Genomic DNA, 27,560 nt, shown 5'->3' on the forward strand with positions numbered 1-27,560 from the left:
CTGAGCTGGGATGCTCCCTTTTCAGCTACACATTTCTGAGCTGGGTGACTCAAATGTTTTTTCCCTTCTCTGTTACCTTCAACGTGCAGAAAACTCCCATAATTTAATGTATTAGAGCCAAGCCCACCTCCATGCCCCAGTGACAGGGGCAGGCGGCATTTACACGGCAGCTGGATGCTCCCCACATCCCGCATGGCACCGAGGGCTCCAGTGGAAGGAAAAACTAAGGCAATTTTCTTAAGGGACGTGGGGAAAGGGGCAGCGCTGGCTGCTTTGTATTCTGCTACTGAAATGACAGAGGAAATTAGTTTTCTTTAAGAAATCTTTAAAAAAAAGACAGGAAATATCATGGCTATTTTGGGCTGCCGGCCTGTCCTCAGCTCACCCCGGGCCGGCGGCGGGGTCGGCAGCACCGTCAGGCTTCGGCGGCTTAACCAGCACCGTGGCCCTGCCTTGGCTTTGCCGTAGGCTGGAGAAGGTGCTGCTCTGCCAGGGCAGGTGGCTGCTCGTCATCACCAACACCTGGCAAAATGATTTTAAAAACCCCGCCACCACCACAAAACCTCTGGGAAAGAGCCATTCCCAGAGCCCTCAGCCAGGTTTACACCACCCGGTCCCACTCCCCCCCAGCCCAGCACTGGTGTCCCTGGGAAGATGCTTCACTCTGCCCATGCTGGAGCGCTTCCCTGATATTTTTTATTCCCCACCCCTGTTTGTGCTTCTGTGTTTACAGCAGCCCCTCATCGGCCTCCTCCGAGCTCTGGGGCCTGCTAATGTCCCCCATGCCAAGCTGTGACCCCCTGACTCCTTCCCCAGCAGAGCCTGGCATGGAGGCAGCTCACGCAGTGCCACCACCCCGGTGTCACGGAGCCTTGGCTGGCCCCGGCAGGTTGTGGGGCCCCTGCAGGTCCCCTCCTGGTTGCCCCCTGGCCAGAGCTAACGGGCTGGGGCTGGGGCTGGCCCTTCACGGGGCACTTGGGGTGTCCCCAGCCCCTGAACCAGGCAAGTCGTCCGCCCTGCATGCGCCTGGGGAGGGATGAGGGCAGTGGGTTAATGAACATTGATAATACGCAGCTGTGGGCTTGCTTCGGAGGGGTGGGCTGGCTGACTTGGACGATGTGCAGCTGTAGCTCGTTCCTGCTACGTGGGTAAATAGCCCTGAGGAGTTGGGGGGTGCGTGTGTGTCTGTCTGTCTGTCTGTCTGTCTGTGTCACACGAGCGGTGGGGTCTGACCTCTGGAGAAACAGCACAGACAGTAGAACCTGATCAACACGGTAAATGCATGGAGGGATGCAGGGAGGGAGGAAAAGCAGCTTGGATGGGTGGAGGGATAGGGGTTTGGAGGGATGGAAGTGGCTTTGGTGACACACGGACACGGGGAAGTGGCCACCATATGCCCAGGGGGCTGGTGGGCTGGCAGGGGGAGCTCAGGGCCTGGACCCCATCAGGGTCTGCCCCTGTCCCCACCTCGCTCCTGTGCCGTCACAGGAGCCTGTCCCTCTGACTGCTGTACTTTGGCTGCCACCAGAACATCCTTCACCGTCCATTGCCGTTCTTACCCAAAACGGGCTGGCTGCCCCCGTCTGCCACGTGCTTTGCAGGGAGCAGGCGGAGCTCAGCACCCCCGTGTACCTGTGGGAGCCACAGACTAACCCACGTCACGCATCTGCCCCTTCCTTCTCCATTTTCCTTCTCAAAAGTTATGAAGCACCGCCCTGCTCAGAGGATTAGAGAAGAACCACCCCCAAAATAAGGTCCCTTGGCCACAGTGGCCTGGCTGCGTTCAGCAGAGGACAAGTGGCTCCTGCTGCCGGCAGGGGACATGTGGCCCTGGCTAAAGCCCCTGTCCCCAGCCCGTTCCATCCTGTCCCGAGGATCCTGTCCCGTCCTAAGGGTCCTGTCCCGAGGGTCCCGTCCTGTCCCGTCCTGCGGGTCCCGTCCCGAGGGTCCCGTCCCGAGAGCCCCGTCCCGAGAGCCCCGTCCCGTCCCGAGGGCCCCACAGGGCCACGCTGACTGAAAGCAGCACCGAGGTGGCCGCATCCTGCGGCAGGGCCCCCTCCCCGTCAGAGACACCGGGCGCTGCAGGCTCCTCTGCGCGGCTCCGTCCTGCTCCACCTGCCCCCGGCTCTGTTACACGCGGGTCAGAGGACGGTGCGTCGCAGGGTGGAACCCCCCGGCAGCTGGGCTGGGGGTCTGGGGGGGGGTCCCAGTGCTGGGGCCGAGCCCCCACCGCAGGCGAGGCCGGGGTTCCCTCAGCCCCCCACGCCATCACCCCAGGCTCTGCTTGTGCCCCAGATGCAGGCCCGTCTCCGCTACTCAACGCTCCCGCGCGATCTCCCGGGCCCTGTACACCTCCCCGGGGACACGCCGGCCTGACCCCTGGGAAAGGGGGTTCCCTCCCGCTCCCACCGCGCCAACGTTCTGCTGCTCACACTGCGGTGAGTGGGGCCCCGGGCAAGACCGAGACTTTTTAAATTGGGCTGAATTTTTTCCAAAAAATAAACCCACCTGGTCTTCTCACGCAAATGCCGCCCAGCCCCTCGCTCCTGCCTGGCTTCTGATGCTCAGGGGGGCGGCAGCTCCGCACACCCACGGCCCGCGGGGCGGCGGGAGACCAGGGCGGTGTGAAATCCAGCTCCGCTTTGCCCAGCAATCGCCCTGAGAGCTGCAACCCAGCCCAGGAGTGGAGAAATCCCCCAGGAGAGCCGTGGTGGGGAGCGGGGCCAGCCCCCAGAGGTGCCCTGTGTGTCCCGCCCCACCCCCCTCCTGCCCCCCAAAGCGATCCCAGAAGGGAGCGAACCCCAAAGGCCCCGCTGTGCCATGGGCTGGGGCAGCTCCAGCACAGGCTCAGAGAAAAAGCAATTACAGAAATGCAATTTTTTTTTTTTTTTTTTTTTTTTTCCCAAAAAGCCCTTTCCACCAAGGCTCACACTTCCAACCACCGTTTGCATTTGGACATTAATTATCTTTGCTGTGTGGGCAGGTGGACGAGAGCTGGGGGGATGAGGATGTGGCCATGGGTGGGGGTGGGGACCGAGCTCACCTGGGGCAGGTGCCGCTCCTGAACCCCCAAACCGCCGCGCGCAGAGCCAGCGCCAGGGAAGCAAACAGCCCTTATCTGCCCCGTGTCACAGCCCGTTTGCTTTCAAAGTTTGTTTTACTGCGTAATTACTTTAAACTGTGCCCTTTGTGCGAGACCTCTTATTGAAAAGTCAATAAAGCACCAAGGTGGTGATTTTTTTTTTTTTCTATTTTTTTTTTCTTCCTTTTCTAAAACAGCCGGCGAGAGGCGCAGCAGGGCCTGGGCAAATTCCTCCTGGCACCCCCAGGCGCGTGGTGGGGACCCCTGATTTCCCAGACACTCGAGCCCAGCACGCTGGAAATGTTGGAGCCGATTCAGGTCAATTAAAGTTGAGGGGTTTATTGAATTAGAGTGTGAAAGTAAATACAGCCAGCCCTGTATTCAGTCTGTTATTTTTCTGATGTTAATTCATTTTTTTTCACCCCGCTCATAAATGTGATTTAAAGGGTGGTAGAGATTCATGGGCTGGAGGAGAGCTGGGAGATGGGTGTTGGAGCTCGGAAAAGATGTGGATGGGTTCTTGCACCTGGGCAAGTGTCAGGCGCAGTTTGGACGTGAGGAATAAAAGCGCTTCTGGCAGCAGCAGCCAGGTGAAATCCAGTAAAAGAGTCGGGAGAGGATACCTCGTGGGATGTGGCTGCACTGCAGCTCAACACGCCTTGGCTGGGGACTCTGGGATGTCTCCAAGGCTGCCCATGCCCCACGGAGGAGACCAAAAACCCCTTGAATTTGCTCCAGTCAGCGCAACGACTCACATTGGGCGAGTGCAGACCTGGGCACAAAAACATTTGTTTAAAACTGGGCCTAAGGTGGGCGGTGTCCCCCCAGCCCAGAGAGCGCCCGAGCGGAGGAGGAGGAACCCGGTGGGACCTGGGAGCATCTGCCCCAGGCAGGGCACTACCCTGCTCTCCATTTTTGATGCTTCTGAAAGATTTTCTTCCCAAAAAGCTCTCGAGTGAGGCTGGCTGTGCAAGCGGAGTATTTTTAGCAAGTATTCATGCGAAATGACTTAGGCTAATAATTTGCAATGTAAAGTTAGAGCTTCAACAAAAGTTCAGAGTAAGCAGATTTGGGGTCAGCGGGACTGACTTGCTGATTTTGCTGAAAGGAGCCGTGCAGCCGGCTTCGGGGAAGCTGCAGGGAGGCTGGAGCTGGTCACTGGATTTTCAGGGCAATAAAACCCCACTGTGCCTAAATTCCCAAACCCTGAAATCCTTCCATGGACTGTGACTCTGCAAAGTCACATCTAGTTAACCTGTAAACAGCCGCATCGAGCACGACGGTCACCAGCAGTACCACGCCGCCTTTCCCGGCTCCGCGCTTTCCCTGGCTTGTTGCCTCCTTTTGCCATCGTCGAGCCGTGAGCAAGGAAAGGAGCTGTCGGAGGGAAGTGCTTTTAGAGAACAGCGGTAATAAATCTGGCTCCCCTGCTGTTGCCTCTGCCTGAAGTTTCACATGCAATTTAACTCCAGTGACTGATGAACGTTCATGAACAAAGAGCTAAGTGCAGCCTCCAGACGCCCCAGCTCAAGGCTTACAGTGAATTTTGGCCGTTCCCCCTGGCAGCCCACCCTGGGACAACGAGGCTCTCCAACCCGCCCCACGAACGTCCCTACCAGAAGGCAGGACCAAGGCTGGCTTTAGGCTCCTTTGCAGGTGCCCCCGAAGTTCACCTCCGCCCCTCCTGTTCATTAGCTCCATCTTCTGCTGGTGATAACCTACCCCAGAGCTGAGCAGCCGTCAGGCTGCTGGAGGACAACCCCTGGGGACGGTCACTGCCAGAGATCAGACCTGGGGAGCATCAGGGTGGGGACGTCAAGTCCCTGACAAACAATGTGGGGCTGGGGAGCAAAGATACCCAAAAGGCGAGGATGGGGACGGGTCATTGCATCTGTCCCTCAGAACACGGGCCCTCGCCAGCCACTGGCGGGAGGTGGCTGCGGCTCAGCAGACACGAGGGACCCCCAGAGCCCTGCGGAGCCACCAACCTGCCAAGCACGAGCCACCAGCCACAGCCAGCGGTGCCAGCATGGGTGAGACACTGCGGTGTGATGCTGTCTCTCGCGGCAAGCCCTGGGAAGACAGGAATGGCAAAGTGTTTCTGAGCTCTGACGACAGAGCTTGCGCCCATGGGCGTCCGAAAAAGCGGCAGGGTGTAAACCCAAGTGCCGAAGGGCTGCAAAGCTCTGCTTGCGCGCGTTTTGTTGCTGTGAGCGTGCCCACGATCAGCGCGGCATCTGGCACGAGTTACGTACACTGGAAGAACGAGGGAAAGAAGTGTTTTGTATTTTTAATTGTTTTAATGAAGAAGCATCTCAATATATAGCAAACCTCAGCAAATGACTCTGGGTCACCACGTTCTTCAGTTTTAGGATGACACCATCTCTCCTTTTCTCACACCGTGTTTTTTTCTTAATGGACCAGAGGCAAACCCTCCCGGGTTTTCCAACACCAACTGGCTCCTCGGCACGAAGCAAACTTCTCTCTGAACCAAACAACCAGAGTAAACTGTGAATGAAACGTTCCAGCCCCAGGAGGGATTTTTGTCAGAGGCTGGGTTAGCACTTGCCAGCCGATGACTTCCACCTGGTCAAGCTCCTTACAACTTGGGCAGCAAATACCACTTACTTTAGTATAAAATGGGTTTTATAAGGTTAGACCTTATCACAGATGGTTATAATTCAAAATTTAACTTTAAAATGGATTACTCTTAAGTTGTGACTCCATAAAATATGTGGTCAATTAAGATGTGGGCCCTCAAGAGTCGCCTGCAAGCTTGGTGTAAAACATGCTTTTAATGCTGGACAGATTTGGTAACTGAATCCGAACTGTGGCAACCGAGCGGACAAACACCCAGTACCAGGTGGGTGCTTTTCATTAAACAGCTTTTTCCATTTACGTGCATCCTGCTTTATCGGCTGTTATGGGCTAAAAAAAGTCCTACATAATCATAAATGTTAATAAATACAGTATAAGTACAGGCCTTCCCCCTCCCTCTCCTTCTTTTGGTATGGTTCTTTAGGGTTCATATTCTTCAAGCTCTTTTCTGCAGCCACAAATGCCAGTCGCTTCCCCCCCCCCCTTTTCCCTTGTGTGAAGAAACACTTCTGTAATCCCTACAATTTTTGCTTTGGGACTTAATTTTTACATAAAAAAGCCTCACACCAATATTGAACAACTGTGATAAAACAGGCAGAGCTATTAAAAAATAAGTGCTTGACACAATAATTATTTTTACTGTGCTTCAAATACACAAAACATGATGAAATTATTCAGCCTTGTCATCATATGCATTTTAAATGTACAGTTATGGAAGTTTTCAGACAACAAAAGCACTTTTAATCTTTTCGCGAGGAGAAAGTCCAAGCCCTGTGTTAGAGCCGACCAGCTGCCCCACGGAATCACGCAGCTTGTCAGCGCAGGCAGCAACGGCAGCGGACACCAGAGTCTGATGAACGGATCCGTTCTCCCTCTCCCCAGAGCCAAGGTATGCGGCATTAAGTTTATTCCAGGCCAAAACACCAGGCAGAGGTCAAACCCCTTTGTAAGATCCTTTTACCTGGACTTATTTCCCCCAACTGCTTTGCCTTTGCGGCTGTGCCCATGCTGTATGGAAAGATACGGACTGAGGCAGACGACATGAGGAGCTCCGATTGCAAATCAAAAAACTTTATTGCATCTTAGAAGCAAGTCTTAAAAAAAAAAAAAAAAAAAAAAAAAAAAAGAAGCTTTTCCATGCACTGAATCCATCCAAGTACCTACATCCTTGGGACTGTCACCAAAAAACGATGAACATTATAAGACATCGACTCTACACTAGTTGCAGTTCATATTCCATACACGTGTAAACAATGGTTTTTTCTTCTACTGGAATAGCAATTACTCCGTAACATCCCTTCAAACATGGCAACAACCTAAGCATCGGTTTCTCTCCGTTCCTTCACGAGTCTCCACTTCCCAAAGAGTAGGCAAAGTGGAACTGAGAGCAATGAGACAAAATGGTGCTGGAGGATACGATAGAAAAATATATTGTTCGCTGGTTTTTATTTTTTGTTTCTGCTGAGCAAGATATTTACAGGTAGGTACGTCCCAATAAATCATCTGCTTCAACGACAATGTCCATTCACTGTCTGAATCTCAGTGTAAAGGGTTCCCTTTCTGGCTTTAAGGCACTTTATTTTGTGTATTTTCTCTTACCTTGCTAGGTGTTAATTCATAGGGATCACACCTTCCTTGTATTCGGCCTCCCCATCCCCAGTTCCGCTTAGAACACCAAAAAAATTCCTACGCTTGCTGAAGTCATTCCAAAAACGTTAAAGAAATTTGGGAAAAAAGATCCATGAAAAAATATTTTAGAAAGTAATCTTTGGAGATCATTTACTGCAAGTATGATGTACACTACCTTATCAGAGAGAAGATGCAATACATTCCTAATATATATATATATATTTACACACACATATATATATATATAAAATATTAAAAAGACTAACAGATATTCAAGGAAAGGTCAAGAACCTAAAACAATGGATATTAAATAAATTAACAGTCTATCAGATACAGAAAAAAATAATCCCAAAACAAAACTAGTAATCAAATGTAATAATTGTTCCCATTAACATCACATAACCGACTGAACAAAATCAATGCAATCAGGTGCAGTACACTCGGTATAGGAGATTTTTCAAAGTTCTCGTTAGGGATCTCTAATTGTTCGTTGCGTACTGTCGCTTTGCTGCAAGAGATTCACATTTCCCGTCCTCTTCCCCTCCCTCACGATGCTTCAGCATTTCTTGATCACATCAGCACAGCGGTTGAGGACAACACACAGAACCCACCACGGATTCTTAAAACATGACATCCATATATATGGACCAAATACAAAAGACAAAAATTTCTACGAGGACTAACTGGCTAGCAGGTTGTGCTTACTTTCTTCCCTCCCTTGAAGTCGCCTGGCCATAATAAGTGGAAGTGTATTTTTAAACTGAAATAATCAGCCATTTGGAAAAAACCACCCTCCTGTGATCAATACCTTTACCAGCGCCACACCCATTCGTTTTGTTCTAACGCAACTTAAAAAATAATGGCTATCCTTAATAAAAGAAGCAGAATCTTTGCACGGTAGCAGTCACAACAAAACATTTTAGACACACCATTTTGTCACTTGGCTTGCACGCTCAGGTCCCAATTTACAGAATCCCAGCAACGAAGACAGCAACGGAAAAGGTACGAAACAATCTTTTGTTTCATAAGGAAATTCTAATTCAAGTCAGATTTCCGCTCATCGGTCAGATAATGCTTAAACAATTTTTTTTGTTTGAAGGCAAATATTGATCACAGTTTTGTTCAAAACCAAAAACACAACAAAAAAACCAACGGCCTTGTTCTTCTCAAAACGAGCGCTTTGTAAGAAAACAATGATGATTTCTAAAATATATCCTGTGTGGTCTTTTAAAAGTGAATTATCAAAAAACATTTTCCCAAAAATAAATTAGATAATTAAAAAAAAGTCTTTTCCAGCATAGCTGGACATTAGGCTGTCCTCACTGAGCCATTAGTATTGCTGCTTTTCCCAAAATTTGGGTCATTTTTTTCAAACCATATTTCAGCCAGCTGTTGTGTGGACCCATAAGTTGAAGCTTTGGACCCCAAGCACATTTTGTATTGTTTTGGATCAAGATTAGGGTCACAAAAAACAGGGTGATGCACATGGACTACTCCAATTTCTTGGCTTCGGAAAGTTTTTAAGCCAGCTTGAATGACTTTGTTAAACAGGTCTACGTCTTCAAGGCCCCAACCCTGGATGGAGACATCAAAGCCACCTGCTCGAAGAAGATCACCTTTGTAAATACAGGTAATACCAAAGCCATAGTTCCTCCAGAAACCTGTTTTCTGGGTGAAGGCAAAATGATTGTCACTAGGAACTTTTCCACTATAAACAATCTTTGGATCATACTGGCTAAAAATGATGGGAAAGTATACTTGTTGACCCAAAACTGTATTGGCTCTACACCGTTGGAGGAATTCTGTGGTAAAGACTAAGTCAACATCACAGAAGAAAAGTAAAGACTCGTTCTGGAACTGAGAAGATCCGACTTCCAGAGCCAGTGCCCTTGAGAACTCCCCCGACACTGGTAAAACCTGCATGTCAGCCTTGGGGTATTTGGAGCGGTAATCTCTCATCAGCTCGATCTGTTTCGCTTTGTCAGGGTTGGAGTTGGAATTGAAAAGCAGGACAACCAGCTTGACGTTCTGGTTTGGAATGAGGCACGTCTTTTCAAAATTCCCCATGAACCTTGCAAACATGTCGAAACGTCCCGAGAGAGGAATCAGGATGTTGATCTTCTTGTCTTTGAGTTCCTTCCTCTCTACTTTTGATCTGCTGAGCTGGAAGGGAACAAACATCTTCAGCGAGTTGGAGAGGAAAGACAAGGATCCAGAATCCTGGTTGATCTTGCTGGCCAGCTCTTTGGCATCCATCTCTTCGTGCTCCAAAAACTGGATCTTGCTGAACGTCTGCTGCAAGTACGCGTGCCTCCTGACGGGGACGGTCATCTTCTTCCCCTTATGCTTTTTGTACAGAAGCAACAAGTCAAGAACATACTCTGCTCCGTACATCGGATTTACTCTGCGATAGCCATACTGTATTTCCTTGAAATCTATGATCCTCCCCCGGGTCTTAGCGTTAGCGTTGATCATTTCCATGACCTGCATAACGATGTCGTCCAACGCTTCACGCTGAGAAGAGTCCATGCCTCTCCGAGGGGGCTGCCCGTCGGCACCCGAATACAGATACTTTCCCGTAAGAAACTCCCACTCCAAGATTTCTTCCCGGTGGCGGGGCTGGAATCGCATGAAGGAGGGTGGCATCCCCAGCTGCAGGTCGTCCTTGTGGATTTCTGTATTGCTGTATTTGCTCATCAGGACAATCTCCCGGTGCAGCTGTACAGTCCGGTGGCGCAGCTCGGCTATCTTGCGGCTCAGCATGTAGCTGTGAAGTCTGTACTGGTACGGGGGATTCTTATTGGGGTGCAGCGTTATAGCCCTGTGTATTTTGCTGTTCCTCAGGTCTCGGATATAGCCTTTTTTGTTCTTCTCGTAATTTTCATAAAACAGCTGCTGCATCTAGAAGAGAGAAAGGAGAAGTTAGCACCTCGGCAGCGCTGTCCTTGTGAAAGTCAGCCCACGCAGCCCCCTCGGGGAGAAAAACTCCTCCTGGCTTGCAGGGCCAGAAGGCTTTCCGAATACGCTGTTCTTGGGTTTAGGCACAGGTTGTAGCAATACCAGCTTCTATTCAAGGAAATTAAGAGGATTATTCGTTGTAAACTGGTGAAAGAAACATCTACCGTGGATTCAGGATTACTACAGCCCATCCTAGAGATAGCACCGTTGGTCCAACAACAGAGCAGTAAGTGGATTGTAAGCTCATTTTTTCACGACAACACAGCATCACCAGGAAAAAATAAACCATTCAGCGTTCACTACAAAACTCCTATTATTCATCTGCTTCCCATGGGCTTTAATAATAATGATAATAACAATAAAGAACAATAACAAAGGATGCCATGTACATAGTAAGCAAGTATGACGACACCTTTTCCGTTACACCCAAATGCTGTTTAGGCATTAAAAATCCAGCCTGCGGAATGTTTTAGTCAAGATGCCAAATATGTTATCTCAAGTGCTGCAATGCAAAGCTACAGTTCCTCTCTAATTTTAAAATGTCAATAGAAAGTAAAATGCACCTGAGATTCCTAGCAGTAGTTCCAGAAGGCAGGTAATACACGATGCATATGTACACTAGAATAAAAACATCCTTAAAGTGGAAATTGCTATTTCAAAACACGGAAGATAGTGAGCCAAGATTAGATTCACAAGCCTTACGGAAAGCTACGACTTGAGAAAAGCAAGCAAACCAGTTTTACAGCTCTCGGTAGCTCAGGCAATAGCTGATATAATAAAAGGCATGTGCAAACCAGGATGATAACGTGGAAAATAAGCTGAAAAAAGCCCCAAAACCTAGAGAAAAAAACCCAACCTCAAGGCTGAAGTTCTATACCAGCCTAGATAATGGACATTTTAAAAGCTCACGGGCTCATTCCATGTCACAACAAAAATTCCATTAACCTGCCAGAGGAGCTGACACGACAATTTCATTCGATACAGGATCCAATCTATGTTATTGGCAGCAGAATCTGCTGTAGGTAATGCAGTCAATAAAGCACAAGTAAAAAGGCTATGAAGATTAGCAAAGAGCTAAAACCCAAAAGATGAACAGAAGAGAGAATGATTCAAATACGATGGCAATTAAACAGAGCACTAAAAGGAAAGTCACAAGCACAGAAAGCCTCCCTTTAACAGACAGCACGAGTGATGCTTCTACCAGCTGTTCAGACCCAGCAGAAATCCTGTTTTATTAGGCCTTCAGTTGCATTTTTCCCATTATTGTGGACAGACATCGAATCTAAGGGATAAACTTACACCTGGATTTAATTGCCGCTATCTTAACAAACCAGATGGGCGCATACTGAAACCTGAAATTCAGCGTATCGCTGCGGACGGCACAGGAGCAAGCTGTGTCTACTTGAAATGGGCAGCACGAGGTTTAATCTGAAAATGTAATTCATTACAAAGAAGGGAGGGAGGAATTTCAGCTGGACTGAGGAAGAAAGGCCATTTTCTTCATGGGTCGTCACCAATCCCTGACCCCTTCTCCCTTCCTGCTCATGCTCACCTTCTTGCCCACTCTCCCCCGAGTGATTCCTGCTGCTTTCGTGCTGTCTGTGAGCAATTCGGGCCAGAGGCTGTCTCTTATTAGATAGATCCCACAGAGCAGCGCAGCCAAAGGAGAACGTCTTGGTGATGGCCTCTTGGCAAGCCACAGGTGAGCTGCCTGTCGAGATGTATATCCCTCAGAAGTCTTGCAAGGTTTGAAGGAGCGCTACGGGCAGAGGTTAGTTGATCCAATCCTATATTCACCAGCGTTGCCTAGATTGAACGCACCTCGCCTTTCCCAAGAAGCATGTTTTTCTACTCACCCAAAGACTGTCCTTAATTTGTATCCCTGTATTGTTTCCTCTAGTAACACTTTACTTTTTATCCACACTTTGAACCTCTGCTGCTTCTGTTAAGGGCTCTAGGAGACCTCAAATCACACTCATTACAGCCAGACCTGTAAGCACAATTTATTAGAATGGAGGGCTCACACTGCAAGAGCAAGGCCAGTCCGACACTGTAGGACCCCACATACATTTTTACTGACTCCACTGATCTATCCTTTCTAACACTGTATGTATAGAACTAGAAGTATTAAATGTGTACAGTAACAGATTTCACTGGCATTTTAACTACGAGACAACTATAGGCACACTTTTCCAGGAGTATTGTCACATTAGATAAAAATTCTTAAATCACATCATTAGGCAATTATTGTATAAAGGAAAACTGACAATAGGACTTAATTTCAAATCTTGTTTTGAATTTATAAGCAAACAAAATCAAGACCACGCAGCCTGAATGCATTTATTCCAGAATTGCCATCTAGGGCATTCTGAATCCGCTACAAGACAAAACCATGAAAAGCAGAAAGGCTTTTTGATTACACAACAACGTTTTAATAGAATACCGATGGGTAGGAAAATGTTATGAAACTTCCCAATGGAAGTAAAGATATGAACCCTGAGCAAATGGCCCTAAATAAAACTAACAAGCGTATTTTAAAGCTCTGGCTTGCCATGCAGAAGTAACCTCTCAGCGAGGCTGGTTAACTTCTGAACTTTTAATACTACTTCTTGCTTCTTCCAAACACCAGCTAACTTTGAAAACTGAACTGAAAATAAAACAGATCTCAGCAAGACTTTACTGGTGCTTCAACACAAAGCAATTTACAACTGAAACATCTATTAACGTCCACCTTGCTCCAGCCAAAGAGGTGACAACTGTAACAAATGCTGTGCTCTGGCCAGCCCTGCAGTACAACTAATGAGAAGCACCACAGCAGCCAGGCTTTTATATAATCCTATTTTTCAGAAGAATGCCTTGCAAGGCTAGCACTTTCATTGTTTTTCCAAGGAAGTTTCCCCCTCTCCTACTCCAGCATCCCTCTTGTCTCCTCACATTCAGCAAGCTGCAGCGGGCAGGGGACGTGCCAGCGTCCTGCAGCCCTGGTCCCCCACCAGGAACCAAGGTACACCCCACGCCACCGCCAGAAGGAAACACAGGGAAGGGTATCAGAAGGAGTTAACCGATTCCCTACAGAGAGTACAACGACTATACAAACTGTTCTTGCAGTGGCATGAAGTGCTGTAAATGAAGTCCAAGCGGCAAGTGGCCAACAGAGCAATTTAACCCTTCCTGGGCTGAGGTGCCTGCAGATACCAGCCCAATGCCACCGAAGCACTGCGAAGCCCGCGGGTTTTCCCTCACAATAAGGAGCCCCACACGGATTTGTGTTTTCTCACCCACATCTACAAAACTTGGAAGAAATGAGCAGCTCCCTCCATGCAGTTTGACAGGTCTACCAACATTAATTTGCTTAAATCTTTAGGGCAGTGCTAGTCCTCGGCACTGGGTTCAGTCACTACCAAGGACAACGCCTGACTATCGCCCATCACTGCTAAAGTAGTTTCTACCTCATCTGGGTCCAAAACACTATTGCTAAACATTACCTATTAGCACCTGTGGGCTTTTGATTCCATGCAACACTGGCAAGCCATAAGGAAGACAAAAATTCCTAATTATCTCTTGTGTACATCATTAGTAGGTGGGTGGGAGAAGATGACAGAGAAAGTAATACCTGTAATTTATTCCCCCCACGTAGCAGCCGTTAAGCACACACTTGGGGAAAGACACAAGCCCAGAACATGCACGTCTCTAACAGACATTACGTGCAAACTTCCCCATGCCTGTTACCAGACTCTTGTGAGTTGAACTCTTGCAAACTCTTCTTTTAGTGAAACAGGTTTCTCTATGAATCTTTTCAAAAAAAAGAACCTTTCATGGGTATTAATTTTGCAATGATTATATTCTAAGCATGCTTTATTCTAGTGCAGAGCACTGAGAGCGTAGGGATACAAAGAAGAGCTACTCTTTATTGACAACTATTTACTCTAGACCTGTTGAAGCCTTAAAAACCCTAATGTTCCCCAAACCATTAGAGACTGAATGTTTAAACTGTGGTACAGCTGTTGTGGGCACTACTGGCTCGTGTCCAAAAGACCAACTGAAAGGAGAGAGTGTTACGTTCTTCGTTTTAAATGAAGAAGTCTTTTGCAGGCCAAAAAAAGTGTACTGGAGAAAATGGACTTTAAAAATAAGACCAGTTTATGCAGAAACTGGCCCGCAGCCACGGATTAGCCCCTGAGGGCTTTCTCTCACAGCTCCAGATTGTACTACCACAGCCCAGAAAACGCAGCCCCGCAAGCCTCGTGAAAAGCAATCATGGACAAGACATGTCGTATGGCAGGCTTCAAAATGCCCTAGATGTGCTTTAAATACAAAGCCAAGCTAATTAAAAGCTCGAAAGATGGCTAATGTCACCTAACTCCCGAGCACCTCGGGGGGAGGATGAGCATGCATGCAGGTCCCCCTCTGCAGCTGGAGCAGCGCTGCTCTCCTGTGGGAGTAACAGCCCCTACCCTGCCCCACAGCTCTGCTGCCAAAACTGCAGGATGCTCGCCCGCATCTCCGCCTCGCTCCTCCTCCCAGAGATGCAGCTGTAGCAGTGCAAGGGGGCAACTCCTGTTGGTTGGTTGGAAGTGAAATGAAAGATGTTTTTACCCACATCCCAAGTAACTGTATGAAATAATTGTAGCTGCACTAACACAGCTTTGCCACTTTGGAGCGATTAACCAAAACAGAGCAGTTTTCTGGTTTTTAAATTACTGATATAGGTAAATTGATAAAATATTTTGCACCTAGATCCCATGGGAAGGAGCAGTGGGTCTTACTGCTGACTTGCCTATGGTGGGGGGGGAGACCGAAGTGACCTCCCCTGGATACAACTCTGTGTATTCAGGGTTCTTATTAACGATGATCTTTTCATTTTAAATCCCAATGCTTTACGAGTGATCCCACAGCTAACCACTGACATGACTGAAGTCACTCTTAGGCAGAATTATTATGGTGGAGACAAACACGGGGAAGTAATGGATAAACACTCATTTCCAGTGAAGTTGGCCACTCGATCATTCCTGTAACCTCCCCAGTTGCCACTACAGGAAAGAATGCAGGAAACACCACTCGGCACCGGGAGGTCAGACTTCCCTCTCAGCTGACAAGCAAAGCCCCGAGCTCTGCAGAGTGATTAAACGATGTGATTCCTCAGATGAGTTACTTCTCGCACAAATTTCATCACGTACCACTGGTTCGCATTTACTTTGTTTCATAAGCTAGAAAGGGGTAAGAAAATCAGCTGGACATCCCAAACAGCCTACTCAAAATTTCCACAGCAGACTGCTGGAGAAGCAGAGGCAGATCCAGCTGTGATATACTGCGACCTCTGAGTGCAATAACTCCAGGCATGTTCTGAAGCAAGAGCTTTATTTTGTACAACACAATTGGCTCTTATACGATACTAAGCGAAACAGCGCCTGTCTCACTCAAGAGCCTCGCGGTGCCTTCTGCACCGCTCTCCTCTCCAAAGCAGTCAAGAACAGAAGCCAAGTATCTAAGGCAAGTTTCAAGCACAGCAAACTCAAGGTCATTGAATTCCCAAGGAATCTGTAAATTAGGAGAGTTACTGCTCGAGTTCAATCTTTTGTTAACAGTACCAAGTAGCTGTTTAATTAAACAACTGCCCTTCTCCCAACCCTTTCTTGTTCAAGCAAGTAGAAGAGCTTAAAAATTACTCATTCATTTACAGTTTCTCAAACCAAGTAGCCTTTAAAGTATTTGCAGCTTGGCAACAGAAAGAAGAAAACCTGCAAAAATGAATGTGTCTTCAAAACTGGCATCATGTACTTCACCTCTGACCCTGAGCTTGACGATCTCATTACCAAAACCTACACGTGGGAGCAATCCACCGCACTCGCGAACCGAGATCCTCCAGCTATGAAGCAGAGGAAAACTTCCCTCCCCCTGACCCTGCATTAAACTGAACTTCATCCTCCTGCTCTAAACAAGGATACAGGATCCTGGTCTCCTCTTAGTAATGCAGCAAGGATTACTTCCTCAGGTCTCCCCTATTTTGGATAAGGGGGACAAGTTGTATTAGACCTGGTGTGTACAGAAAAGAAAGACTAATGCAATCACGCAACGCTCTCGAAAGAAGGCGGCTGCCCATTCAGTGAAACACCCTTCCCCTTGGGTGCAGCTGACACAAAAACTACACAGGTGCCATTGTGCACTCCATGGAGCCTGGAACTGCTTCTCTAGAGACACAGATTTATGTTTTTAAAGCAAAAAGCAGAAAATAACCTGAAAGCATTTTGTACCTTAGGAGTAACCAGATAAAACAGAGCGTGCCATTTTAGAATATTTGGATTTAACTGTGCAGACCTTGGGAGAGCTGGATGGAATTGCAGCATTTTCATCCAAAAGGTTCTGATTTAACAGAAACAAAACCAAATAAAACGCCACTAAATATTAACATATGTTCTATGCTACAGCTATTAAAGAAGCAGAACATCATAGGTGCTAATGACTAATTATCATTGCTATTGCTCGAGAAAGTGTGCTCAAAATTTGTTTCTAGCATAATGTCAAAATTACGAGCCCTGGTGCACACTGCTGTTCTGCACATGGCTCTCCCTTGCTCAAGTCAAAGCTTCGACCCACGGGGCAAATGATTCAGCTCTCCCACTCCAGCTGAGAGGGACAGCCTCTGTCCCAGATCCAAACAAAACCAGGGATACAGGACTCGCTGCTGATCTGTTCATTTCAAGGCCAGACTCAGGGGTGATGCCAAAATACTGGCCCACCGAATAGACAGCATCCCGGGATTTCTTTTCCTTGTTGTCAACTCCACACTTTAACACTCCGCAGTACAGGCACAGCACAAGAAAAACTTGGTTTTCATTAGGAATTTCAGCAGGCCCATGAAAGAAAGAGCCGCAGCTTTGGAAGTGTGTATCTGCTCTTTCTCATGCAAAGTGCTAAGATTTCAGGGGAGCAGCACATGACCCTTGAAGGGTAGCTTCTTGGAGATGATGAGCAGAAAGCTTCTGATACCCTGGCAAGTATTTTTTTGGATGCCAGAAACAGAGGGACGCAGTCTCCTCAGAGCAGACTATAGAAAAGACGACCTCTTCTTGGATTGCTCTTTGATTTTCCACCATGTGTTTTCAAGAGGCAGTAATGTAATCATTTAGAAATACTTTTATCCATGGAATTCAAAGATCCCTATTTGGGAGCTACTTTCCACATCCAGTGGTTTTGTAGGAGTTGTGAGCCATGAACACAATGAACCTTTTTGGTCCCAAAACACTTGGCAAGGTTACCATAAGCTGCTGCTTACAGGAGGGTGGAAAAGAAACCCTCTGCTTGGAGAAACTTCAGCTGCAGTCTCGGCATCCACTCATCATCTCAACAACAGCCCAACACCAGAAATAAAGCCGGAGCAGCGTAGCCTCTCTGCCAGACTGGATGGGGAGTGCAGTGATTTTGTAGCACACACCAGCCCACGTCTCCAGGTCTCTGCCAACACCAGATTCTGCAAGAACCCTGGGGAAAAAATCAGCCCCAGTGAATCCAGCTGCAGGATCCAGCCCCTTCAGCCTTGCCCACATCACCAGCACAGCTTTCTTTTGATGCAAGGTGTTTCAGGAACCCCCACCCCTGAGCAGGGACGCAGTACCATATATAGAGACAATGTCACAGTAACAGGTCTGGGCTGAAGGACAGTACAGAGGCAGTCACACCACTGCAAAGCTCTAAATCTCTCTGAGCCTTCACAGAAGATTACTGTGAATTTAATTAGGCAAAGACTTGGCCTCACAATAGCTACTGTTGCAGTTCCTTCCCTGGGTGTAAAAAGGTGGGGTGTATTTAAAAAAAAAACCATTAATTTTCAAGACTTTTGGCACTTCCAGCCTCAGGAGCACCATTTTTGATGAGGAAGGACACAGCTCCCTTTTTTATGGCAACAGGCCCACTTGCTGTTTCTGATCCCTCACGAAGACTTATGGCAGGAATACATCTTTTGGGAAGGGGTGAGAGGGGAGCTGGGAAGGCTAAATAAAATCCCCAAGACAAGGCCAACTGCTGAACTGCCTGTGTCAAAGCTGTGGCCCTTCCAACCTGCAGCGCCAGGAACAGCCTCAAAGCGACAGAGCATCTTTCCTAACTGCATTTAGAAATGTCTGCTTTACGCTTTCCTAACAACCGATGGTAAAACCACTTCTCTGCCAGCAGCATCAGTATTGGCTAATGAAAACTGACAGAAAACAGGGAATATATTAGATTTCTGATTTCTCTGCTAGCAAGCCCTCCTCCCAGCCACCACAAGAGCTGCTCCCACGGATGCTGCTGCGCTGTGCCTCTGCCAGGCAAGCTGCTAGAAGGAGGGATGTTGTTCAGGACACACTCTTGAAACCTCACCTTGGCTCCTTTCAAATGTCCCTAGGAGGTGGCAGCTGCACACCACCTCATGCTGGCAGCGATGTCTGAAACACCGAGCAAGCCAGCATTTTAAAACTTTGAGAGTGGGCTCATTCCATCCACTTGGTCTTGCTGGGTCTGCACGGACAAGCTGGATCAATGCTCGGCTCTGCTCACGTTTCACCGGAGTCACCCAGTTTGCAAGAGCATAAAGGACAAGGTAAAGGCTAAACTGGTGCTGTGTTAACAGGATGGCACAGCCGTCTCTCCTCCAGGCTTGGATTTTAACAAGTGCTCCACCACGATGCTCACTAACTGCTTTTTCCAGGGTCGTGCTGAAACAGCCAATTCTTAAGGCATTGAACACCCATAGCCCCTCAGCAGAAAGGGCATGCAGCAGCTCCGAGCTTGCAAGAGGTGGGGACCTCCATGGTGGAAACTGTGATGAACAGTCACCCCCGTCTGGCCGCCAGCCCTGTTAGTAATTCAGCACGGTATGAAGGCCGCTGGCCACCCCAGGTGTCCCCACTACCCCTCCAGCTCAGCAAACTTAGGAAGAGCCACTGTGGCTGAGCACAAGGCACCGGGCCCTGCGATTAACTATATATCTGCCCCCCAAAAGCAAAAAGCTTCTCAGCAAAGACCACGCTCTCCCTCTGCTTGCCACAGCGAGGCCGCCTGCCTTTGTTGGCCACCGCTGAAAGCTGGCCTGCTCTGAATGGGAGGGGAGCCGGCAGCACGAGGCAGCGCTGGGTTTCCTGCTTGGGACTGCTGTCAGCAGGACACCCCTCCCAGACATCCAGCAAAGAAGTGGGAACTCACTCCGCAGTTCTCTGGCTGCTTCTCCTAAATTAAGCTGGGTTTAGGAAAACATCTCCTTTTATTCCTGTTGGTGGAAAATAAGAACAAGCTATGGTATTCCTTACAAACTCTGTGCAGAACTGGTGCCCAATATGTAACATTTGTGACACAGGCAATGGTTCCACTGCTCCTCTTTCACCAGCCTGCAAGCTCAGATCAGTTCTTCATCTTCAATCTGGTTTTTCAGCTGAAGCCACCATTTCTGGAGCCGGTTTGAAGACTGTCTACAAGGGCCTGGACTCAATCACCAGCTTGTTTCACATGGGGAGCAGTGCAGGATGACAACTTCCAGCATTCACTAAAGCTGCGCAGCATTGTTCTGAAGTGTGCATTTTAAACGCATGCTTTTTTTTTTTTTTTTTTTTTTTTTTGCCAAAAGAATTGTTGAATAATTGCTCAGAGGAGGGGAGGGAAATAAAGCCACAAACCCTTGTTTTATGTGGAGAAGCCACATGTTTCAGTTAACCCAATGAGGATCCTATAGCTGAGCCCTGGCCCTGGGATAACGCAGCTTTAGGAGGTTGCAATGGTAAAGAGCGTCATGCGGTAACGCCGCTGCTGCAGACAGAATTTCCACAGTGAGATGTCACGATTGCGAAAGTGTTTTTCTTGTGCTCATTGCACTACCACGCAGGCCTTAAAGCCTGCCCACTACTCTGTGCTGAATTTAAAAGCAAAATCTATCCTTTGTCTCATTGCTGGAAAACATATGTACACCGTCCAGTGTAGACGTGGCACTGCCAAAACCGTACAGTGACAAGGTCTCTGCCTCAGTCCTGCCATCTAAAATACCTGCAATACACAGGGGGAGTCAGCAGAGGAACTATGCCCATTCAGAGGGCAGATGATCTCTCAAAAACTTGACTTTCATGCCCTGTATTGCAAAAGCCCCATAAATTGTGCATTAATAGCTCTAACCACAAAGCTCACCTTTTTTATTACTTGCTTCGCTGAAGCACAAGGGATAATATCTTTAAAATAAGGCACATTTTAGGGGGAAGTAGCAATGTGCTAATGTAAACTGGAGCCTCATTTGGATCAGGTTCGCAGAGTGAGTGCAGATTCAACACCCCAGAAAGAAAAGCAGTGAAAGAATGGAAAAGCACAGCTGCACATATGCAGATTTGGGACCAGCATGCTCAGAACTAGAAGAAAGGCAACATCTTTCTACGCAGCCACAGCTTTTATTGTCCTCTTGTCAGTGGAACAACTTTCTCATTATTAAAACGAGCTGTCAGGCAGACTGGCATTTCCCTCCTCACAGTGTCCAAGTTAGCCCGTTCGTTCAAATATGGTTAAAGATTTTGTATAGTGTTGCTGGCGAACTGTATATGGTCCGAGGTTTTCTGGAAGTTTGCTGTCTGGCACAGTTTGGAAAAGCAACAAGCAGCGCTACTCTGCAGCGCTCTGTAACCAAGTGCCTCTTGTATTACACACGGTCTGTCAAACTACGGGGCTCACCTCCGAGCGGGTGGGTTTAAGCTTTGCTGATGTACGGCATCCGTCATGTAGTTTTGACAAAAAGAATATTCAACTGTTGCTTTTGTAATGCCCTAAATTAAAGCAGATGTCCATATCAATAAATGCAGTTACGCTGAGTGTAAATGTATTAGCAGCCATTAGAAATGGAAAGGAAAAAAATAAACGCTGCCTCAAATATTCCCAAGCTTGGTGAAGGATTTGATATTCACACAATGCACTGAAAACTCTTTTGAACATCAGCCACACACACATGAAGACTTTTCTGGTCCCTTTGTAGGGTTTTCTTTGCTCCTTTGCTTCTGACCTGGAGGACACTTCATTCTGCTGGTTGTGACCAAGCTGCCACAGGTGCAGTTTTGGGAGAGTGGATCCAGTTCCAAAACTTGTGCCTGTTACCTGCAGCCACTGCTGCTTGGTCCCTCCATCCCTGCACCCAGCTAGTGTTTTCTTTCCCTCTCCCTTGAACGCTGCAGCCCTTCCAGATTTGGAAACCAGGCAGCTCGGAGGAATTTTAACAGTTTCATTAGTGATTTCCCCTTACCCCGTCAACACTTCTCATCATCTGGGAGGGGGAGGCAATGGGAAGAGCAGGGAAACATGGAGATCTTCTGGGTGGTCAAAGTCCCATTGCTTCAGGAAAACTTGTGGGTGCTGAGCACAACGGAGAAAGGCAGGGAAGGAGGAAAAGCCATTGCTGAGAAAGCAGAAGCAGCTTTAGCCAACAGATGGAGAAGGCTGGTGGACTTAGCAGCTTCATTCACCAGACAGCGATGCCTTGTCTTCTTATGACCCATTTTTAGTTGTTGATCGAGGACATTTCAGGGATTTGACTCATGAATAGCAAATGACTTATGCTGGGTTTGCCAAAAAGCCTTCTCCTTGCTGCAGGAAGGCAGGGCTGCTTTGAAGTAGCTCCCGAACCAAGACAATTTACAGCCTGACAGCTTAAAGCTGCATTGAAATGGGTACTCCCTTCCTCGGGGTGTTATAAATCGCCGCGGTTCAGACGCAGGCGGGCCACTGGCCCGGGAGGGCAGGGTGCATGGATGGGGACTGTGTTCTTCTGCTGTCCCACGAAGGCACGTCCACGAGGGAGCCAGAGCCCTTCAATGGGGCTTTCAGAGGGACACACAGGACTACTTTCTGCTGCACTTTCCTTAGTACTCTTCTGAGATATACTTGTATCATCTGAACTGCAGGTTGTTCCCGAGTTCAGTGTGGTTTTGAGCCGGAGCTAATAAGGGCTCTGACGTGAACCCAATGAGCAAATAGGTGCGCTCCCAACTCACAACCGACAGCAGGCTTTAAAACCGCTACTGAAAGCAAGTTTTTGCAAACAGGCTCAGCTGGCGGCAGAGAGACATGTTCCCCACTGCTGACTCAGCCCTGGGGGTAGCACCTTGTGTCAGAAAGCAAAGTAGACACTGACACACTATTTGCATCTTAAAATAGCAGTACCGTTCAACACAGCTCATCTGGCAGGGCCTGGAGGCACCCAGAGAGCTCAGGGTGGGAGGAAAGCTCTCCCGCCGCTCAAGGACATCTGTCAAGGACATACTCTATAGCAACAACCTGATGATTAGGAGGCCAAATCCAGCACTGTTAGTATTTTCCTCTAAAGCCTACAGAGCTACGCATGTACCCCAGGATTCTCACCCCTCATTTCATGCCTGTTTTGCCCATCGCTGTTTGGGGTTTTTTTTTAAATCAAAGCGCCAGCGGGTCAGCACGCAGGGAGCTGGGCCATGCTTTTCACCAAGCCGTGCCGCTGCCGCCTTTGCCTTGTCTTGATGCGAATGCCAAAGTCAAATACAATCCACCCACCCGAAACAGATGTTAGAAACCTGCCTCTCCCTCTTCAGATGTCCTCTGAGGTCTGGCCTCCTGTCAAACACCCGAGGGGATACTTTTCTTTATTGTTTTTAAGGCAATGATAATATGTTCAAAGGCTTTTTTCTGTTTGGAGAAGGCAAATCTACACCTGGTCCAGAAGTGCTTCAATACACACCAGTGAACAACAACCCTCTGTCTCTCAGGGAAGTTTGACCTCTTGACTTGCAAAATGGTTGTTTTCCACCTTCACAGAAATTTTAACAGCTAATTCAGTAGTTCCACAGGAACACAGGTGACAAACTGAGCCTAATCTATTCAGTGTGCCATCCTTTGATGCATCAAACTGTCAAAAGAGAACTTTTATTTTCCCTTCCAGAATGACATTTGTTTCTACAGGTCTTTAAGCCAGAAGAATACAGAGATGATCTCCTGGGCATTTTGTTCTTCATGGAAACAGTGCATCATTATGATAATTCCCACAGATAAAAAAAGAGAAGCAAAGGATGGGAAAAGACGGAGGGAGAACGCATAATGGCAGACCAGAAGAGGCAAGCTTACAGCACCACTGTGTCATCTAACCAGTACTTTTTAAGCAAGATCCTCCTTTTGGGTACGTTATGTCCTAAAAAACCCCCAAAACATAACAGCCGTCTGTGTTGCGCAAAGATGAAAGATGGAAAGCATTATGCTAACTTTAAAATGCAGCTTGGGGGCCTGGTGCATCACAGACTGTTTAGTATTAGCGTTATCCAGAAAAGCACTGAAAAATGCATTGCAGGATATTGAAGAAATCTATATCCGGATATTAAAACTAGTATTCAGTAAACTGCTAGGAGTGACTACCACAATATGGTCAGACCACAAGCTTAATGAAACCTAGGAAATAAAGCACCATGACTAATTTGAAGCACATTAAAAGAAATCACATACAAACTCCACTAAATCCATCAACCCAGAAAGAACACTACTTTGCCTTACTTGGGATGGGTGAGCAGACAGACAGATGTGATTTACACAACATGCTGGATTGCTCATTATGTTGATTTTCAACAAAAGTACTGCCTGTTCTTGAGGTCTGGGATTTCACACTCAGAAGATTTCTAAGGAAAAAGGTTTTATGGCTGGAATTGAAGTGATATGGTCCAAACCTAAGGACCCAGCACACTCGGCACCTGCCTGCTGCTAACTTCCCATCACACAAAGCACTGTCCTCTTTGGCAGCAAGGACGAGTGTCCAGGTTTTTTGACCCACTGGCAGAGTAACAGCATCATCTTAGCAGATGTAGCGTGTTATTTGCAATGAGTCAAGAAGCAGGTCAAAGCAAGCCTTCCACACACACCCTAAGAGCCCAGCTTCCTGGGCTCCTTGCAGGTTGTTCTTTCTGTAGCGTAACCCTCCTGCCCATTTTGAATGAGAAAGAAACCACCCAACTCATTAAATGTCAGCTTCTCAATTTTGTCAAAGGGCTAAAATACACTGGAATAGTAAACCAACCCCACAACATGAAAAGCACGCATCAAAACATAACCCTATCCAAAACACCCTTCCTATCTTCATCCTCCAGACAACGCCCACTTGGTACTGAGACTGGAAACTGTCCTGAAAGGACATTTCCCTGAGCTGGTCTGCTCTGCTCTGGTTTTGCTTTATGTGCCGTAAGAGAGCAACTAGACAGGCATCAGATGGTTCACGGGCATGAGAAAGTGTACAGTAACAACAGCCGACGACTTGCTCAAGGTGGCAGTTGGAGCTTTATGAGCTGCAGGGGATCATACAGCAGTTCTGCACAGAGACCATGTTAGACAGGAAGCGGTGTGATAAATGCCAGCCTGGAAATTTCCTTACAGGAAAAGAGATATACTGAAGACTTGAAAAGAGCAGAACACAGTAAGGGGTTAGAGTTTATGAGAGTAGTTGGGACTACTGCTAATAATTTGCGCTCTGAAATGCCAGAAACAGTGAACTGCGTGAATTGACCAAGAAGCAGGTTTGTAAGAAATGCACCAATTCATGTCATTGCTGAATGATGTCAAATCTGAATGTCAAATCCACTCGCGCTGTGAGTTAGCCAGCTCTATATTAGGTTTTTTTCCTCACTTGCAAGTTACAGAAACCATTACCCTGACATAATGGTTAAGGTTTTAACAGCATGAATCTTTTGGTCATAACCATGAAGAAAAAGAAATAATAATAACAAGCTGTAAGCCTCAGTGGCAAACAGAAGAATGTAATCTTTAGTCTCTTGCCCACTAAATAATTATGCTTACATCATGCTAAAATAAAAGTCTACGTTGTGCTTTCTGTTATTAAAAATACAGAGATCAAACTGTCCATATACATGGAATTATAAATCCAAGTCGTATATAACCCAGACCAAAGTATGTAATCAGGACATAACAAATGGAGTTTAATACTCAGAGGAAACCACAGCTCTGGAAGACATTTAAAGGAATATTTCCATTTTCCTAGGTACTATATCAGGTTCTTGGCCAGACATTTTTGATTGCACTGTACTAAAAATATAGTCCTAGTTTCAGAAGACAAAAATTTTAGAGGCATGATGAAATGTGAAAGGTAATTGCAACGTACCACTGAGCTATTTTATTACATTATCTAACATCTTTAAAGAGTAGATTAGCTCACAGCGCAAACATTCTGGTTTCCCTGATGTTTAAGTCCTGGCGTTGACACAAGCAGCAGAAACAACTGTGCCCGAAGATGGGGGAGTGGTGCTAGTGAGCTTCTGGAGCAGGTTTCCTCAGCAGAACGGGCAATGCTTTCCATCCAAGAACTACGTGGAAGAGCTACAGCCCCTTTGTAAATGCAGTCCGGGAAGATGGCTGGGAGAGGTCTGGGATCACTTGCCAAGCCCTCCTCAGCAAAACTGAAATAGCCAAACAGTTACCGGCATCGCGTGGGTCTCGCTGCAGACATAAACCCAGGGGAAGCTGACAGAAAAGCTGTGGGAGGGCCCGCAGGAGCCCACAGCCCCACAAAGCAAACACGCTGGCGGCCGAGAACTGCCTCCCCCCCTTATCTGCCTTCACTTAATCCTAACTCTTTTATCTTCCCAGAAAGAGAGGGCACAGTACTAACGTGACAGTATCTTAAGAACTAAGACTGCCCAAAATCAGATATTCAACTCTTAAGAAAAGGTAAAAAGCACAATTCGAAACGGCAGCCGTGGCTATAACAGAGGGGACTCCCTACACCTGCAACAAGTAACACATTTCAGAGGATGACATTTGCCCTACACGAATCCCTGTTTACCTAGGAAATCCGTAGTTCCAATGGCTGCAGTTACACTTCTGCTCTCTTCGCCGTCCCCCCCGTTACGACACGAAGCAGCAGGAGCCCCCCTGCAGCCGCTCTGTGCTCACAGTTCCCTTCCCTTCCTCTTCCCTCTCCGGCTAAAGGTTAGCACAAGAAATGGCTCTAGTCATCAGACAAAAAGCAGGGAGATCAGCATTAGTCTCTGTGGAGGGAAACAATAATCGCCAAATGAACTTTCGTTTCCTTTGTGCAGCCAGGCTCAAAAATTAAATAGCTGCTCCCCCTCCTTAAGCAGAGGGTAAACCTCTAGGGAACCTACGTGCAGGTGAATCCAGCACGGCATGGGATGCAGGGAATAAGCAAACATCGCTCAAGAAGGGAAAATGGAGGAGAAACATCAAGGTCTTTAGTTAAAAGTACGCAGTAGCTATATGTTACTACCATCTGGTATATGACATAGTTTATTGCTCTATAAAAGCCAATTTTTATCCTGAAGGCTGTCTTCAAGCAGCAATTGAAATGTAGGGTTTCAAACGTGATGTTACAAAACTGAAGACTCATTTTAGATGAGATTGAATGAATTGTGTTTTATATGTTGTTTTTCTAAAAATGTGCCGTCTTCCATAAAAATTAGTCAAAGAAACTACCTTCAGAATATGAGGCATCAATGGTCATGGTCAAGCGTATCCTCATTAGAGGGTGGCCAAGTTATATTTATTTAAAGTGTTATGCACTATGAATTAAACATTTATTTTGTATCACCCAGTAAAATATCTGAACCTCATTTTGGCAGCTGTGCAAATTCTACCCTGACTGCATTGACGACTGACTGTACTTCCTTTGACTTTCATACAGTCTCTCTTCTCGTTTTAAGAGAAAAACTTAAAAATCAAGAATGCCAAAAATGCAAACATTCATGTATCAGCCCACAGTATGCAAAAGGAGGACGAAAGCAGATCAACCCTCAAGACATCATCTTTATTAAGGCCGCAGATGGAATTACAGCATGATAATTAAAGTCTTTGAAGACTTGGCAACCTCATCCTGTAAGAGTGACTCTTCTAAAAGATCTGGGAACACAGACTTTCCACTCTTGGACTGATGGCTTACATGGGGACCATACTAAACATAATCTTGGAGATCTGACCATCGGTTCCTTTTCCCTGCAGAGAAGGAGCCTCACAGGTTTTGGCCAGATAACCCCTGCAGATCCTCCTGCCCAAAGGGGCTAAAGTTAGAGTTGACAGCCTGCAAGAAACTCATGTCAGCCTGCTATTAATATTTACCCAGTCTGGAAAGTGATTTGGCATGGTTTTAACAAGATTGCAAGACTTATTCCATTTCAAATGCTCTTTGGACCACAAAGCAGAGCAGTGCTGCTATGTGTCACTGTTTTGTTGAATTGGCAGTAGAAACGTGCCACTTTTTCTACCTCAGAATGGGACTGGAGGGCAGAATTAGCCTCTGCTACCCGAGGGACCGTGACGG

General features: G+C 47.2%; 1 protein-coding gene across 1 annotated transcript in view; it reads right to left on the reverse strand.

Moving 5' to 3' along the window:
- Positions 1 to 6,735: 6,735 nt before the first annotated feature.
- CHSY1 (chondroitin sulfate synthase 1) overlaps positions 6,736 to 27,560 on the reverse strand; it is a 78,048-nt gene continuing 57,223 nt past the window's right edge. The window contains exon 3 of the mRNA XM_056346637.1: positions 6,736 to 10,210. Within this exon, the coding sequence (XP_056202612.1) occupies positions 8,618 to 10,210 (1,593 nt within the window). The 3' untranslated portion in view covers positions 6,736 to 8,617. The remainder of the gene's footprint in view (positions 10,211 to 27,560) is intronic.

Source organism: Falco biarmicus, chromosome 7 (assembly GCF_023638135.1).
Source record: "Falco biarmicus isolate bFalBia1 chromosome 7, bFalBia1.pri, whole genome shotgun sequence".
Classification (NCBI taxonomy): Eukaryota; Metazoa; Chordata; class Aves; order Falconiformes; family Falconidae; genus Falco; species Falco biarmicus.